This window comes from Camelina sativa, chromosome 17, assembly GCF_000633955.1.
Source record: "Camelina sativa cultivar DH55 chromosome 17, Cs, whole genome shotgun sequence".
Lineage (NCBI taxonomy): Eukaryota > Viridiplantae > Streptophyta > Magnoliopsida > Brassicales > Brassicaceae > Camelina > Camelina sativa.
The window spans coordinates 6,605,499-6,622,055 of NC_025701.1; the positions used below are offsets into that span (position 1 = coordinate 6,605,499).

General features: G+C 35.4%; 4 protein-coding genes across 7 annotated transcripts; 2 read left to right on the forward strand and 2 right to left on the reverse strand.

Annotated features, from left to right (window-relative positions):
• LOC104755735 (protein kinase 2A, chloroplastic-like) lies at positions 1,454-3,936 on the forward strand. Its single transcript, XM_010478190.2, has 6 exons — positions 1,454-1,820; positions 2,084-2,430; positions 2,513-2,648; positions 2,728-2,864; positions 2,953-3,076; positions 3,312-3,936. Exons 1-6 carry the CDS (start codon positions 1,757-1,759, stop codon positions 3,779-3,781), a joined length of 1,278 nt encoding a protein of 425 aa, XP_010476492.1. The 5' UTR covers positions 1,454-1,756; the 3' UTR covers positions 3,782-3,936.
• Positions 3,897-7,440, reverse strand: LOC104755734 (protein IQ-DOMAIN 31-like). 4 transcript variants are annotated; one of them, XM_010478189.2, is made up of 8 exons: positions 7,240-7,440; positions 6,496-6,639; positions 6,183-6,410; positions 5,898-6,086; positions 5,721-5,801; positions 4,965-5,597; positions 4,238-4,880; positions 3,897-4,143 (listed from the first exon to the last, which is right to left on the reverse strand). In XM_010478189.2, exons 2-8 carry the CDS (start codon positions 6,583-6,585, stop codon positions 4,112-4,114), a joined length of 1,896 nt encoding a protein of 631 aa, XP_010476491.1. In that variant the 5' UTR covers positions 6,586-6,639; positions 7,240-7,440; the 3' UTR covers positions 3,897-4,111. The 4 variants fall into 4 exon arrangements, with proteins under 4 accessions (XP_010476491.1, XP_010476488.1, XP_010476489.1 ...); XM_010478186.2 differs by having other exon boundaries at positions 4,238-5,597; positions 7,240-7,439; XM_010478187.2 differs by having other exon boundaries at positions 4,238-5,597; positions 7,198-7,436.
• LOC104755737 (probable LRR receptor-like serine/threonine-protein kinase At1g14390) lies at positions 11,070-13,925 on the forward strand. The gene is made up of 5 exons (XM_010478193.2): positions 11,070-12,524; positions 12,609-12,730; positions 12,805-13,051; positions 13,136-13,329; positions 13,402-13,925. The coding sequence occupies exons 1-5, from the start codon at positions 11,273-11,275 to the stop codon at positions 13,768-13,770; spliced, it is 2,184 nt and encodes a 727-aa protein (XP_010476495.1). The 5' UTR covers positions 11,070-11,272; the 3' UTR covers positions 13,771-13,925.
• LOC104755736 (ubiquitin-conjugating enzyme E2 1) lies at positions 14,136-16,008 on the reverse strand. The gene is made up of 6 exons (XM_010478192.2): positions 15,743-16,008; positions 15,079-15,215; positions 14,959-14,984; positions 14,782-14,871; positions 14,596-14,684; positions 14,136-14,500 (listed from the first exon to the last, which is right to left on the reverse strand). The coding sequence occupies exons 2-6, from the start codon at positions 15,201-15,203 to the stop codon at positions 14,372-14,374; spliced, it is 459 nt and encodes a 152-aa protein (XP_010476494.1). The 5' UTR covers positions 15,204-15,215; positions 15,743-16,008; the 3' UTR covers positions 14,136-14,371.

The following is a 16,557-nucleotide window of genomic DNA, read 5'->3' on the forward strand; positions in this document are numbered from 1 at the left end:
AAAAAAAAAAAAAGAATAATTTGCCGGTCAACAGCAATGTGATTATGATTTTGAGTAGTTTTTCTTGGGTCAATGCATAGGATATTAATTGAAAAACGAAGACGTTAACCACCTCGCTACTTTGCATTATATTTTCAAATATAAATGATGATTAATTACCATGCTTTACATCTACGATTACAAATATATTTGATTCTACTGCGAGTTTAGTTGTTTAGTTATCCATGATCTAATGATTCAGTACTATATAATATAACACACATCGTTATGATAGTTCGACGTCTGAAAATTAATTTATATATTTGAAAGTTGAATCTCTCTATTTGTATGTGATAATTTCTATCATATTCATCATCTGGCCAACTACAAGACGAAAAGTAACACAATATTTTGTTATCAATTTGGATTTGTCAAATACTGTATATGGATGGATAAACGCGGTAGGCGCAAGTTTTTAAATTGGAGATCCACTGTCTACGAGAATTGATAACACACTAAAGAAGGTTTTTTTAGTGTTTAAACTTCAGCTCCAAGTACAAATAGAGAATTGTTATCTTAGTTTCGTCGCTATGTTTCTCATTTGATTTGAACCAAAAAAAAAAAAAAAAAAATTTCAGCTAATATTGTGAGTCTATCTATATTTGACTCTTCTCGCAGGTGCATTTGTACATACTTCTTCCCAAGTCCGAAGAATATAGTTTTGGTAATCAGCTTCAAATGATATATTGAATTCTTCATCTTCACCAACAACAAGGAAACTGATATCCCTCGATCGCTATACTGAAGGATGGCTTGATTAAAAGGGTACGTAATCTACTAAAAATTGTGAACGATATATAGCAAGTATTATTGCAAAAATAGCCATCAAAATTTCAACGATGTGGGCATAGCCAGACCCACCACTCTTTTGTCCCTTAACAGACGTCAACGACGACCATCACTGGAATTGGAATAAAACAACAAATCAATACCATATAATTTATTTATTTTCTTCCATACTGGAAGTATATTATATATTTACCAAAACGTGTTCTACAATAATAGTAATAAACTATTTTAATATGAATTTAATTGTAATGTGAGTTAGTTTATTATGAATTAATATGAAAATTAATATCATATCTGAAGAATTTGAATATCTTCGTCTAATAAAATCTGAGTGACACAAAATAATATCTGACGATACTATATGTGAATACGACTTTTTCCATAGTAATTATTCACTGGAGATTACTGAATGAATCCATTGGCAAAGCTGTCGCATAATTTTAATACCGACGTTGATTCATTGGCGTGAGCATGACGTTACCGTACTTATAACATAAAAATTACCAAAACTATCCTCATAATAGTCTCTCTACTCGAGGTCATTTTTGTCATTTCAAAAAAACTATTATGAGAAATTGAGAAACAAAACAAAAAGAACACGACGACTTTGTATCATTTATGTACTTCTTTGGCTTCTGATCCCAATCCCATGTTCTTCACCTTCCTTGTTCCTTCTTCTCTCCTTTTTTTAGATTTTCCTCTCATGTTGTAATATTTTTTCATTCTATTAGCGTGTACATCTATTAAGCTAGGCAGACACTGCGCCGCCGTTAAGACTATAAAAGATAAAAACTATTGTACGACAAGAAAACAAAGCTTGTTTTGTGTTGGTTTCTTCGAGACTTTGTTCTTTTGTCTTAAATCATCTGTTTCCATTGTTCCAAGAGAACAGTAGCTTTTGTCTCTCCATATTGGGGTCTTATCTGAAATGGGTAATTGCTTAGGTTCATCAGCTAAAGTGGATAGCAATCATAGCTCCCATGCCAATTCCGGTAATTAGTTCCTCTCCAACTTAATTTGGTTTCTATGTTAAGTTTCTTGGAGATTTCTTCTTTAATTCTCCAAATGGTTTTTTAAGAATAGTTTTGCGGGTCAGAGTTAAAATCTTTGTAACTTTTTAAGTTATTTGTTCATCTCTGGATCATCATCAAAAAGTCAAACCTTTCGAATTCCTCTGTTTTATTACTTGTGTCTGTCAACGTTTATATCTGAATTAGTATTCATATGTTTGATTGATCATTTTTGGGTATATCAGCTTCTTCATCCACGAAAGTTTCGAGCAAGACAAGCCGTTCAACGGCTCCTTCAGGACTAAGCACAGCTTCTTATAGCACAGATAGCAGTTTAGGACCATTACCAGCACTTAGGACAGAAGGAGAGATACTTTCATCGCCAAACCTGAAAGCTTTTAGTTTTAACGAGCTGAAGAACGCAACTAAGAACTTTCGTCCTGATAGTGTACTAGGGGAAGGAGGTTTCGGTTGTGTATTCAAAGGATGGATTGATCAATCAACTCTCACTGCTTCACGACCTGGTTCTGGAATCGTTGTTGCTGTTAAGAAGCTTAAGCCTGAAGGCTTTCAAGGTCATAAAGAGTGGTTGGTAAGTAACATTTCTTCTCCCTTTTTAGTTCACCATGATTGATGTGTTTTGCTGACATGAGATGTTGTTTTGGTTTTTTCAGACTGAAGTAAACTATCTTGGTCAACTTAGTCACCCTAATCTTGTACTACTAATTGGGTATTGCGCTGAAGGAGAAAACCGGCTTCTTGTATATGAGTTCATGCCAAAAGGAAGCTTGGAGAATCATCTTTTTAGACGTATGTTTTCAGTAAATTCAACAATGTTCTTGAATTCATGATGAAGCTTGGGAGTTTCTTAGTTTCATGGTTCTTGCAGGTGGTGCGCAGCCACTTACATGGGCGATAAGGATGAAAGTAGCAGTAGGTGCAGCTAAAGGGCTAACTTTTCTTCATGAAGCAAAGTCACAAGTGATATACAGAGACTTCAAAGCTGCTAATATTCTACTCGACTCTGTAATAAACCCTAGCAAAAAACTCTCTTTCAACAGCTTTTGGGATTCGCTTATGATTCCTAACGGTTAGGAACTGTGTCTTAATGCAGGACTTCAATGCTAAACTTTCGGATTTCGGTTTGGCGAAAGCAGGTCCAACTGGTGATAATACACATGTGTCAACAAAGGTCATGGGTACTCATGGCTATGCAGCTCCTGAATACGTCGCCACAGGTTTGTTCCATATACGCGGCATTAAACTAGACAAAGTCACAAAACCACGAGTCAATCTGTAGTTCTAAATAGGTTTTATCAGTTTCTGTGTGAGAACACTTCACAAGCTTTTTTCCAAGAATGTTTCAAAGCTTTGACTTACTGATCTTGAAAAGCTTAACCAAATATCTTTGACTTTTAGATTGTTTCTGTTTCTTTGACACTTTCTGCAAGCTCATCTTCATCCTCCATATAGGTAGATTGACTGCAAAGAGTGATGTGTACAGCTTCGGGGTTGTACTACTGGAACTAATATCAGGACGACGTGCCATGGACAATTCAAACGGGGGAAGCGAATATAGTCTTGTGGACTGGGCAACACCGTACCTTGGTGATAAGAGAAAGCTTTTTCGCATAATGGACACGAAACTAGGGGGTCAATATCCACAAAAGGGAGCTTTCACAGCTGCTAATCTCGCGTTGCAGTGCTTAAATCCCGATGCAAAGCTCAGGCCGAAAATGTCAGAGGTTTTAGTCACATTAGAACAGCTAGAATCTGTTGCTAAACCTGGAACCAAACACACGCATATGGAATCTCCGAGGTCTCATCATGCCTCTCCTGTGCAGAAATCTCCGGTAAGATATTCTCAGGATCGGCCGCTGCACAACGTAACTCCCAGTGCATCGTCTTTACCTTCTTACAACAAACCTCCTCGGGTAAGATGAAAGCTCTGATTGAAGAAATGCCTTGCTCATAAGTTTGTATGTATAACATATGTAAAATGGAGTGGTTGAGATTCAGGTATATCTGTGTAATTAGAGAGGAGTGAACGAATAGATGTATACAAAGATGAAACTATTTACTCAAACCTTTTTGTGTCTTTAAACATATCAGAGTAAACTGAAGCAACATATATGAAAAGGATGTTTATTAACATGAACACTGACCAAACACTCTAAACTCACCAAACCAAACCAAAAAGCAGAGGAAACACACTAAGTAATTGATATCGACCATGTAAGATGATGAGATGACACTCTCTTTTGCCTGAGCCTTCACCGTTTCCAGTCAGTTCTTGTTGACTTGTCTGAAACAATACAGAAAAAATGGGTTAAGAGGTTTATTATTTAAGTAAAGCTTAAAACTTTGAAAAGAATCGTGTAAACTTGAGTCTTGCTTACGAGTTATGTCCTTGGAAGAAGTAAGAGATTTGTCACCATTCATAGATCCTTTGGCTGAGGCTAGGAGAAGTTTGTGAGCCCTTGGAGACATGGTAGTAGTACTCAGCTGACCATTGGCTGGAGATGACAGTGAATGGCGTCGCACTGACCCATTTATCTCAGTCTTCTCTAGGGAAAACCTCGGAGAGCTTTCTCCTTTGACTCTGGCTTTTGCAGATGCAGTTGGGGCCATGTAGCTGGGGATTTTTCGTCCGCTATGTGTAAGTCCGTGATCTTGATTGTCAATTTTTGCAGGCAGCAATGCTCTTCTTTCAGTAGGCTTTGTGTTATCAGAACAAACATTACTGTTCTCAGAGCTTATCTTCTCATCTGAACATTTGAGGTCATCACCTTTATCATAGGTCTCTGCGGTTTTGGGTTCATCTTCCTCCAGTTTATCCAAAACCGGTGAGTTCTCATTTTGTACAACATCAAGCTCCCCCGGAACTGCATCAGTGTTATCTTTCTCCTTTTCAGTCAACACAATATTATCTCCTCCTACAAGAACCTTCCCTTCAGGCTCTATCCGCACAGAATCTGTGATATCTTTTTCCTTTTCAGCAACCTCAATATTACCTCCTTCTTCAAGAACCTTCCCTGAAACCTTTCCTTCAGGCTCTATCTGCACAGTATCTGCAGTATCTTTCTCTATTTCAGCAATCTCAATATTGTCTCCTCCTTCAAGAACCTTCCCTTCAGGCTCTATCTGCACAGAATCTAGAGTACTTTTCTCCGTTTCGGCCAACTCAATATTGTCTCCTCCTTCAAGAACCTTCCCTGAAACTTTCTCTTCATGCTCAATCTGCTCAGAATCAGCAGTATCTTGTTTCTTCTTCTCAGCAGATCTAAAGGTGGCTTTCTTTGACCCGTTTGCAAGCGAAGACCTTTTGAGACTAGGACTGGGCTTCTCATCTTTACTTTCCAAAGGAGATACCTCCTTTGTGGAACTTTTACTTTTTCTAGAATGGGGCTTAGCTTTGTTACTCTCAGTTCTCAGAGCATCTTTGCCAAGTGTGGAAGCCTTCCTCACATTTCGTTTAGATTTATCAGTTTCAGCTGTAGAACGGATGGCGCCAGTTCCACTATTTGGACCAGATGGTTTCTTGATAACTCGCTTTGGCCTTGCCTTATCTGCTTCAACCACTGCTTGATAATTTCGCTTCTTTGACTGAGGTTTTGGAATCTCAACCCTAGCTACTCGTGAGCCAGAAGACCAAACTTGCAATTGTGTCCAGCGTACAAGCCAAACCTGGGCTGAGTTAGGTTCCTCAGGACCATATTGGATCTTCAGAGGCAATGCAGTTGGTGAAGAAGCTAGAAGCTGAAAAACCAGAGAAACAGATAACATAAGTTATGTTGCAGGATTGGTAAATCCAGGTTTATCAAGCAGGAGTTATGAAACTTATTCTTCCACCAAGCACCATGAAACATAAGTTAAAAATACCTTATTAACAAAGACGAACTTTGTGGGATTGTCCATCCAACTATACGTGTTCGATTGCAAAACTTCCGAATCACCGGCTTCCTGAAAGAAGACAGAAAATTACAGCTTAATCAAAAACATGACACGCTTACAAAATCAGCCAACTATGTAAATTAAGGTGTGACAAAGAGATTCTACCATATGTGTTTTCTGAAATACAATTCCATTATCTGAAGATCTAGTTTTCTGGCCACGAACAAGAGCCTGAAACTTCACAATTCCAAATATACACGAATATGTTGCAATGGCTTGTCTTCTGACCAGGTGACCACGGATAACTGCCTGCAGCCTGATGATACCTTTAAGGGTCCGAAATGCTCTACGCGCCTTCAGTAGATGAACCAAAACATCATTACCAGAATCTTATATGTTTCAAAAATATTCAGGTAGATTTGTCTTTAATTACGGCAAAAGAATAAGTACCTGATGAGCTCTGAAAGTAGCTTGAACCTTAATTGCAGCTCGTTCAAGCTCGAGTTCTCCCAAGTCATTCCCTGACTCGAGATTATCCTTGGACTCATCGCCATTGTTTGCCACATGTTGAGCAGTAGAAGCCGGAACTGGTTGTGATGAAACCACTGGTGGATCAACAGTTAAGTTTGAAAAATCTTCTGCCACCGATACCACCGGCTCTTCTTTCTTAGCAGATCCCTTTGTACATTACAAATAACAGATTATGGTTAGAATTATCCACAATGTTTAACGGAAGCAAAGTAGATATTCCAATATTCTTTACCAGTTTCTGGCTTCGGTTTTCCAAACTCGACTTGGGAGACTTCTTCCCGAGAAGCAAAGTCTTGATCCATTTACCAGGAGTCTTTCCCATCCTTAACAAAGCAAGTTCGTGTCTGAAAATAGTAAGTTGCTAAACTGAAGAAACCTGCAGAAGAACAAGCCAAGTCTGTGAATTTCACAAGCAAAAGCTTAAAGTCTGTGAATTTCTAGTTTATCAAAGCACCATAGACAATAATGAGCATGAACATGAGGCTGTGTAGCATTCAACAAGTTTTAATTCCTTAAACCCAAAAGCAAAAAATCAGTTAACGATCAAATATAAACCCTATAAAACACACAGTAGCACACACAACTCATCAGTTAAAGCCATTGGTTCAGTGAATACAGTGATAGAACATAAAAGTAGCATGAATCATCCGACGCATTAAATAAAGTGAAACAATAAAAAGCAGAGATCTTGAAGACTGCTCAGAACAAAAATCATGAAGATCCAGAAACAAAAATAGAAATAGAAACCTAAAAAAAAATAGTTGCAGCCTTGCAGCGAGCTCTGTAAAAGTTCTAATTGAGCAAATAACCAAAATAAAAATCAAATCTTTCCAATAAAATCAGAGATAAATAATCAGATCTGGGTAGAGAAATCAAAAGGAAAGACAAAAAAATTATTTTTGCAAAATAGTGTTAAACAAAAAAAAACGTCAACCTCAGAAGAATTGAATGTAAGGCTAAAACGATTGATCAGTACCAAACTCTTTTTTAAAACACAGCTTCTTCTTCGAATGTTGTCCTTTAAAGTCTCCAGAACAAAGATCGATCAATGACCTAAAAAGGCTATAAAAAGCATAGTAGCTCTCTCTCTCTCTCTCACACACACAGTGAAGAAAACTCTCTCCCAACGGTTCCACTGATAGCGAAAGAAGAAGATGACAGAGAGTTCATTTATTTTATTAATTAGAACAAAATAAAGGACTGGACGAAATTAATTTCGGTCCAAAAGTGACGTCGTTTTTGGAATGATGTGTTGGCAGCAAAGTCTTAAATCTAGGCCTTTTCTGGGCCCAAATTAAAGGAGTCAAATGGACTTGATTTTACTGAAATGCCCTCACTTTTTTGTTTTGGATCATAACGTTGGATGATGATTGAAATGATTACTTTGAAAAGAAAATAAGAATCAACAGTTAATTAAGGGTGTCATTATCGAATCAATGTCCAAAATGCCATATATTGGTAAAAAAAAAGCTAGAATGCCATATCACATTTATTTATTTAATTTATTTAAATCAAAATATTTAGAAAATACCAAAAACCTTTTCAAGTGGTTAGTCTGCTAAATCCAAACGTCTTGTACTTTAATCAAATTTTTAAGTCATAAACAGCTTTTGATGATATTTGTATTCTATTCTCTAACTATCTAGATAAAATTTCATTTGTCCGTTACAACAACTAAAATTTTACTTTACCACACAAACAGACAAATAGATTTTAAATGTAATCATATATTGTTTCAAATCATTTTAGTACAAGTGGTTGGTGATACCATTTTATAGATTTTTGAGTTTGTGATTTCAATTCCATAGTGCATGACAACCAAAAATATATATATATATATATATATATATATTAATTGTTCTGAATTAGTACAGTAAAACCTCTATAAATTAATAATTTTGGTTGGTCCTGAGTGGGGCTAATGTAAAATTTACAAAATTTGATAAGATAATAAGATGATTTTTTTTTGTAAATTCTCAAGTAAAATATGGTCTCAATAATATCATATATTAATAATCATGTAAATTTACATATATATATATATATATTTATATATGCTTATATAATAATATATGCTTCTCCTAAAACTTATATCTATAAAACAATTATAATGTTATATTTTCAAACTATAATGATATAAAATATTATATAATAATATAAAATAGCTAAAAAGAAAATTAAAATTTTTAATTTCTAGATATATATCATTTACATTTTGATAGTTTGATAAATTATTAGAATACAGTAAATGATATTATTATTCATAAATTCAAATGTATGTCATGTGTATAAATGAATTTGTATATAGTATTTGTAATTAATTGCCAACTGACAAACAGATTTAAATGTGATTATATATTGTTTCAAATCAAATCCTTTTAGTACAAATGGTTGGTGATACCATTTTATAGATTTTTGAGTTTGTGATTTCGATTCCATAGTGCATGACAAAAAAAAAAATATATATATATATATATATATATATATATTAATTGTTCTGAATTAGTATAGTAAAACCTCTATAAATTAATAATTTTGGTTGGTCCTGAGTGAGGCTAATGTAAAATTTACAAAATTTGATAAGATAATAAGATAATTTTTTTTGAAGTTCTCAAGTAAAATATGGTCTCAATAATATCATATATTAATAATCATATATATATATATATATTTATATATGCTTATATAATAATATATGCTTCTCCTAGAACTTATATCTATAAAACAATTATAATATTATATTTTCAAACTATAATGATATAAAATATTATATAATGATATAAAATAGCTAAAAAAAATTAAAGTTTTTAATTTCTAGATATACATCATTTACATTTTGATAGTTTGATAAATTATTAGAATACAGTAAATGATATTATACATCAAATTTATGTATACCATGTGTATAAATGAATTTGTATATAATATTTGTAATTAATTATCAACAGACAAACAGATTTAAATGTGATTATATATTGTTTCAAATCAAATCCTTTTAGTACAAATGGTTGGTGATACCATTTTTGAAGATTTTTGAATATGTGATTTCGACTCCTAGTTGGAAAAAACGTATAGTGCATGATGACAAAAAAAGAAAAACGAAAAAAAATATTAATTGTTTTAAATTAGTATATAACAGACATAAGTAGATGTATGGACTTGACTTAAAAATGCATGCATATGTTTGGGCCTAAAGTGTGAGTTTGATACATATGGATGGGGTTTAAACTTTAACAAGCCTATAAGCCCAAAAATAATAATGCTTAGTAAGTTATTTGAGAAGATATTTTAAAAGAAGAAATGCATGTTGTACACTAATATTAATTGATGCTTTGGCAGTGTCGCTTATTACAAAGGCAGATGCATGTGCTGTGCCTGCTAACTCGCATTTTATCTACCCTTGCCTTTTTGTTTTTAAAAATTAAAAGTATACATCTTTCAATCATGACTACTTGGAAACTGTGGCAAAATATTGGTTTTGAGTCTCATCATCAGCTTTTTGTTTGTATGTTCTCGAGTGCTTCTGATAAGGGGTTATCAACTTCAAACTTTTGTGTACAACAAATTTTAACTTACTTTGAACGGTTTCTTGTATTTGGGATGAAAATTTGATGTTTGGTGTTAGCTTATACATAACCAAACTTTTTGGTTGTTACAACCAAACTTCTTTTAATTAGGAATATAGGATCGTAAGACAGGCCACTTAAAGATGAACATTAAGAGTTAGATGTATAAAGAATAGAAGAAGAAAAGGTAATGGACAGTTCATCACACCAAAAAGAAACACGGCGGAACATTTGTTAGAATCTCTTAACACTTTCTAAAACACACAAAAACAAAACGACACCTCAATTCCTAATTAAACTTACTCACCGACAAATAACTAAACATCTCTCTTTATATATAATCAATAATAGCGCGATGATTACAAAATATATTGGTCAAACTAATTAGTAGTATTATTACTTTAGTTTGATTGGTTTGATGATCATGCATAAAAAAAAAAGTACGATGTATATAGATTATTAAATGATCTATAAGATGATCATATATATGGTCTAAAGATTTGGTTAGGACATGTAACTCTTTTACATAAGGTGTGTATAGCCACGGTGACTTTGGTAATGATCGGCGTGATCTGATCAAAACGTCGACCATTACGTTGACCGAGAGGTAGTTAGCACGTGAGACTGCTAATCAACCCGCGACGTGGAACTTTGATGCTCAACTGTAAAAAACAAAGCTTGCTCCCTAGTTGACTTTGACTACATAATAGTACTTCATTACACATTTACACTGGTGGCTAATTTATTAGAAGAAACGCTTCTCCATAAATTCTTGTTGATCCTTGATCTGTAAAGATGGAAGAATTTTAACTTCGGGGAAGAATCGAGAGAAGTACAACTAGAAACATTTATTCGTCAAACATGTATCTATGTATAGGATGGTGCATGTCTATGCATCTCTCTATCCAATGAATGCTTCTTTGTAGTAGTAATAAATATAAAGGTCTGACCCATTACAGAGAAACTAGTTATAATAACAAGTTGAAGTAAATATAAATAATAAAATCTAATTGTGGCAATTTTGGATCAAAAAAAGTAGATAAATAGTCAGATATTTCATGTGGATTTTACGTATTTTAAGGATCTCTAATTCATTAAAATAAAATAAAATATAAATTATCATCACTTTCTTCGAAGCAGTAAAACAGTCTGTCAATGTGAAACAATCAACAAAAGATGATGAACACTAAAAAAAATTTGTATTTATTATTGTCTTCTTCTCTCCACTTAAAAACTTGTTTTTCCTTTCTTGCTCTGTCCCAAAACATTGTTTTTATTTGTTTTCTTTGCCATTTTCCCGAGAAAATCTGCCTCTGATCTAAAAAAGATCTCAAGAATTTATGTACAAAACACCTCTTTGTTTTAAATACTACTAATCAACTCACACTAATCTCCCTGTTCCTCTAATCTTTCTTTCTTTCTCTTTGGTTGTTTCCTGAGAAAATGCATAATTCTTCTACAAGCCAAGCCTTTACTCTCACTTCCCTTGTCCTTCTTCTTCTTCTGCCATCACTCTCAGAATCACAGCTTACGTCAAGTGAATCAAGAACTCTATTAGAAATCCAAAAGCATTTACAGTATCCACCAATTCTTCGATCATGGACCAACTTGACCAGTTTCTGCTACCTTCCTCCATCTCCTTCTTTCAAAATCCTCTGTTTCAACGGTCACGTAACCGAATTAACCGTCACAGGAAACAGAACAGTTAAGCTCCCTGGGAAATTCTCCAGTGACTCGCTCTTCACTGTTCTTACAAAACTCTCAAACTTAAAGACCTTGTCTCTTGTCTCTCTTGGCATCTCTGGTCCTCTCCCTTCAAAGATCATTAGGTTATCTTCGTCTCTTCAGTCTCTGAATCTTAGTTCCAATTTCATCTCTGGGAAAATTCCTAAAGAGATCTCGTCGTTTAAGAACCTGAGAAGTCTTGTTCTAGCCAACAATCTGTTCAATGGAAGCGTTCCTGATCTCAGAGGATTGTCTAATCTTCAAGAGCTGAATTTAAGCGGTAATAAACTCGGTCCTGGCGTTGTTCCTTCACTAGCAAGTAATTTGATCACTGTTTCATTAAGGAACAACTCTTTTGGATCTAAGATTCCAGAACAGATCAAGAAGCTGAATAAGCTTCAAAGCCTGGACCTTTCCTCCAACAAGTTCGTTGGTTCAATCCCAAGATTCCTGTTCTCGCTTCCTTCGCTTCAGAATCTAAGTTTGTCACAGAACTTGTTGAGTGGATCACTTCCAAATTCATCGTTATGCAGCTCCAAGCTTAGAATATTAGATGTTTCTCGGAATCTTCTCACTGGGAAGCTTCCATTTTGCTTATCTTCCAAGAGTTTCCATAACCAGACAGTGCTCTTCACATTCAATTGCTTGTCTGTAAATGGTTCTCCTTCTGCAAAATACCAGCGTCCAGTTACCTTCTGTGAAAACGAAGCAAAGCAAGCAGTCGCTGCTGTGAAGTCTGACACTAAGGATCAAGAAAAGAAAGAAGAAGATACAGGAATAGAACTTGGATTGGTGATTGGCATTGTCATTGGTGTGATCCTCGTTTCAGCGGTTTTGGCTGGCTTGGTTTTGTTTAGAATGAGAAAATCAGGATCAAAGGAAGAGACAGTTGAACCAAACAATGTCGATAAGGTCTCTGTATGCAGCACCAACACCAGGTCCACCACATCAAAGACAGTACCAGATGCAAGTAATGCAACGCTATTACTTTTGAAATCTTGAATCAAGTTTTCACAGCCATTAAGTTAACTAGCTTTGAGTATTTCAAATGTAGGACGAGTACCGCAAACCATGAGATCCGCGGTGATTGGACTATCACCGTACCGAGTTTTCTCTTTGGAGGAACTTGAAGAAGCAACCAACAATTTTGATGCAGCAAATCTCTGTGGAGAACAGGTAAATGAAAATGTAAATACGACATGATATAAACTTGAGTCTCTACTTAATCAGTATATCTAATTTCTAAACAGCTGTATAAAGGTTGCCTTAGAGAAGGCATAGCAGTGACAGTGAGGTGTATTAAGCTGAAACAGAAGACTTCAACACAAAATTTGGCTCAACAAATGGAAGTTTTATCAAAGCTAAGGCATATGCATTTGGTCAGTGTTCTTGGACACTGCATTGGTACTTATCAAGATCATCATCCATACGCCGGAAGCACCATTTTCATTGTCCAAGAATACATCTCTAACGGGTCTTTGAGAGACTACCTCACCGGTACTACCTGAAAAGGATAATTCGATTAGAAGATATTTGACTTTTGATGGAAAACTAATAGTTTGAATTATTTTGTTTTGACAGATTGGAGAAAGAAAGAGGTGTTTAAATGGCCTCAGAGAATGTCTACAGCCATTGGAGTCGCTCGAGGAATACAGTTCTTGCACACAGGAGTGGCACCAGGAATATTTGGGAACAATTTGGATATAGAGAATATTTTACTTGATGAAACACTCACAGTAAAACTCAGTGGTTATACTATCCCTTTACCATCCAAGGTACAAATATACAAACCAGAGCTAACCAAGACTTAGTCTCATGAAATATATAATCATTTGGGGCATTTTAAGGTTGGAGCGGAGAGCCCTAGTAACGAAGATGGAGAGAAAGAAGATGTGTACCAGTTTGGAGTGATACTACTTCAGATCATCACAGGCAAAGTACTAGCGGCAGCATCTTCAGAGTTGGGAAGTTTGAAGCTTCAGCTGGAGAATGGTTTGAGAGACGAACCATCGGTGTTGCGAAGCTTGGCAGATCCGTGTGTGAGAGGAACATATGCATATGAGTCATTGAGAACCACAGTTGAGTTTGCAATTAACTGTCTCTGTGAAGATCAAGGGAAGCGGCCATCGATAGAGGATGTATGGAATCTGCAATACACGATTCAAGTGCAACAAGGATGGACAAGCAGTGGGAACCTCGGGCTTGGTGGTTCGTAATCGTAGACGTAAAAGAAATATGTAAAATCATCATCACTGAAGGAAGCAAAGAAACGGTTAATAACCATATAACAAGATGAATGTAATTCTCATCGAAAGAGAGAGGCAGAGCTTCAAAAGCAATATACTGAAATGAGACGAGACTTTTATAACAACTCAAACAGAAGCAAACATTATATTGGAACTACTAATACTTGTGGTTACCAATCTCATCATGTCAAGCATCAGTTTTTGGGGTAGAAATGGGATTATCGTCACAAAGAAAGCAACGCAATGAATGAGCAATAGAACGAGAAGACCAAAGCCCTTAACAACTTTCATAGCACAACATTTTTGAACTAGAATACAAAGTTGTTCTTGGTATCTAGCAAGAAAAACGTAATACATATATACACAAAAGTGAATAATTTAGTTGGTTTGGTACAAAGTTGTTTTTTAAGGATGTTGGATTACATAGAACCAACCATCAAAGCATCGAATCACTTAAAGAGTTTTGGAAACACACACATAATTGAAAACAGAAAGAAGCTGTTGCTGAATGGTGACATTGAGTGAAACAGAGAAAGGAGAGAGAGCTAACAAAGCTTACAACTAACTACTATTAGTCAGCAGTCCAGCTTTGCTCAACAACATCACGAACTCTTCTGTTGTACTCACGCTTGCTTTCGCTGTACATCCGAGCGGCTTCCGAGTTTGCAGGAGAATTCGGATTAGGGTCGCAGAGCAAGGACTGCAATAACAAAGGGAAAAACAGATTAGAGAAGACGGCAGTAATTCTAATATTTAAGGGCATGGTAAGATATCGGTAGGGCATGTTAAATTTACTTGGATGGAGGTAAGTATAGCAGCAACATCATATATTGGACTCCACTGGTTTTGTAGAATGTCCAAGCAAATACTCCCATCTGCATAAACTGCACAACATATATATAAAAAAGAAGGTTAACCCGAGCCAAAAGTTAAACATCAACTAGATGGAGAGAAGAAATGTTGTGTATCTCTATGACTTACTATTTGGATGGAACATCCGTGACACAAACCGAACTGTTGGTGGTTTATTTGGATAATCTTCCGAAAACTGCAGTGAGAGTTTGAAAGTACCTGCCAGCATCAAGAAAGAGACATAAGAACACACCACTTTTCACGTTCCCAAAATTTCAAATTGCAACAACATAAACATAACCTTACCTCCATCCCATGGTGTGTCATCAGGCCTGCAAATTTAGAAACAAACAGAGTCTAAGTAAGTACAGAAACGACAATGTTTTCAGAATATTTAGTCAGTATCTAAGGTCCTTATTCCATTACCCAAATATGACAGCATTCCAGAGCATAATGTTATTGTCTTGTGGAGCACCACTAATACCCGCAGGTGGGTCTTGCTGCAACCTCTTGAAATCCCTCATCAACCTCTTCCTTGCTGGAGTCGACATCCTCCCTTTAGTCTAAATAAGAAATCAACCCAAATATTCATCACTCTGAGGTCTCAAAAACGTCTATGAATCTTGGAATTACTACTAAACATGGTCAAATAAACTAACTTTTCACAGTTTCAGGTATGCTAAAACCTAGAACTGCTAAATATGTACTAGTTTCAAATCTCCCTAAGAAGTCCACGACCTATATAAAAGCTAACTAGCCTAGAAACAAACATCAACTGCCAAATATGGAAGAAACTTATATTAAAGACTAAGACTTTAGCCTAGAAAGAGCTTAAGATCGAATCAATTCACCAATTAACTGCTATATATTCGAATCTACCTAAGAAGTCCACGACCTATATAACACCTAACTAGCCTAGAAACAAAGAAACTTTGTATCAAAGACTAAGACTTTAGCCTAGAAAGAGCTTAAGATCGAATCAATTCACCAAAAAATATCCAAATGATGACAAGAAACAGCTCAAATGAAAGTAAAATCCACGGATCCAGCAAAGAAAGATCGAGGATTGAAGATCAGATGAAAAGGGTACCGTGGAAACAGATCTCGCTTGTCGAGTAAAAAAGCCGGAGGAGAGAGGCAAAGATGCGCGGCGAGAAGAGGTTCTTCAAGCAAACATCTGTTGTCCGCGGCGTTGACCGCCGGTGATCAGAGAAGCTTCCCGATCGAATCAAAGATCGGCGATTTCTCGATTTTCACCGTGCGATGAGAGAAATGGGGGGGAAAGAAGTAGAATGGTTTCGGGGAAGAAGAACGTATAAGGTACGCAGTGATGGGGGAATGATCTTCTAGAAACTTGGCTCCTCTGACGTATCTGTAAAGTTGGATTTGCTTTGCCCTTTGGACGACCGAGCGAGTGAATTGCTCCTAACCGGATTTAACCGTTAGGGCGAACTGTACCCATTAACCGGACACTTAAACCCAGAGATTAGAGTTAGACAGTTAGTTAAACAACTTAAACTTGTTTGGATAAATGTGATTCTGTAAATTGTAAAGATGACATGAAGAGAACATTATTTTATTTAGACTGGAAAAACCAAAAACTACTATTTAGAGATAATGTTAAATTTCATAAATTACAAATACAGTAAAACCTCTATAAATTAATAATGTTGGGACCAAGACATTTTATTAATTTATAGTGATATTAATTTATCTATACATTAATAATTATTATTTTATAGTGTAAATTAATAATTATTAATTAATAATTATTAATTTATAAATATATTTTTTATTGTTTAAAATAATTTTAGCAAAATAAGATTAACCTTTCGAATTTTGTAAATTTTATGGTTTAGGAATTGAACTTGTAATATTTAGAAAACATTATTGACAATAAATTAC

Coding starts and splice junctions, on each gene's coding strand:
- LOC104755735 (XM_010478190.2), top strand. CDS start 1,757: ATGGGTAATTGCTTAGGTTCATCAGCTAAAGTGGATAGCAATCATAGC. Junction 2,431..2,512: donor AAGGTCATAAAGAGTGGTTG/GTAAGTAACATT, acceptor TGGTTTTTTCAG/ACTGAAGTAAACTATCTTGG. Junction 2,865..2,952: donor CTAATATTCTACTCGACTCT/GTAATAAACCCT, acceptor GTCTTAATGCAG/GACTTCAATGCTAAACTTTC.
- LOC104755737 (XM_010478193.2), top strand. CDS start 11,273: ATGCATAATTCTTCTACAAGCCAAGCCTTTACTCTCACTTCCCTTGTC. Junction 12,525..12,608: donor AAAGACAGTACCAGATGCAA/GTAATGCAACGC, acceptor TTTCAAATGTAG/GACGAGTACCGCAAACCATG. Junction 13,052..13,135: donor TTTGAGAGACTACCTCACCG/GTACTACCTGAA, acceptor TTGTTTTGACAG/ATTGGAGAAAGAAAGAGGTG.
- LOC104755734 (XM_010478186.2), bottom strand. CDS start 6,585: ATGGGAAAGACTCCTGGTAAATGGATCAAGACTTTGCTTCTCGGGAAG. Junction 6,087..6,182: donor CTACTTTCAGAGCTCATCAG/GTACTTATTCTT, acceptor CATCTACTGAAG/GCGCGTAGAGCATTTCGGAC. Junction 5,802..5,897: donor TATTTCAGAAAACACATATG/GTAGAATCTCTT, acceptor GTCTTCTTTCAG/GAAGCCGGTGATTCGGAAGT.
- LOC104755736 (XM_010478192.2), bottom strand. CDS start 15,203: ATGTCGACTCCAGCAAGGAAGAGGTTGATGAGGGATTTCAAGAGGTTG. Junction 14,985..15,078: donor TGGAATGCTGTCATATTTGG/GTAATGGAATAA, acceptor CTAAATTTGCAG/GCCTGATGACACACCATGGG. Junction 14,685..14,781: donor ACGGATGTTCCATCCAAATA/GTAAGTCATAGA, acceptor TATGTTGTGCAG/TTTATGCAGATGGGAGTATT.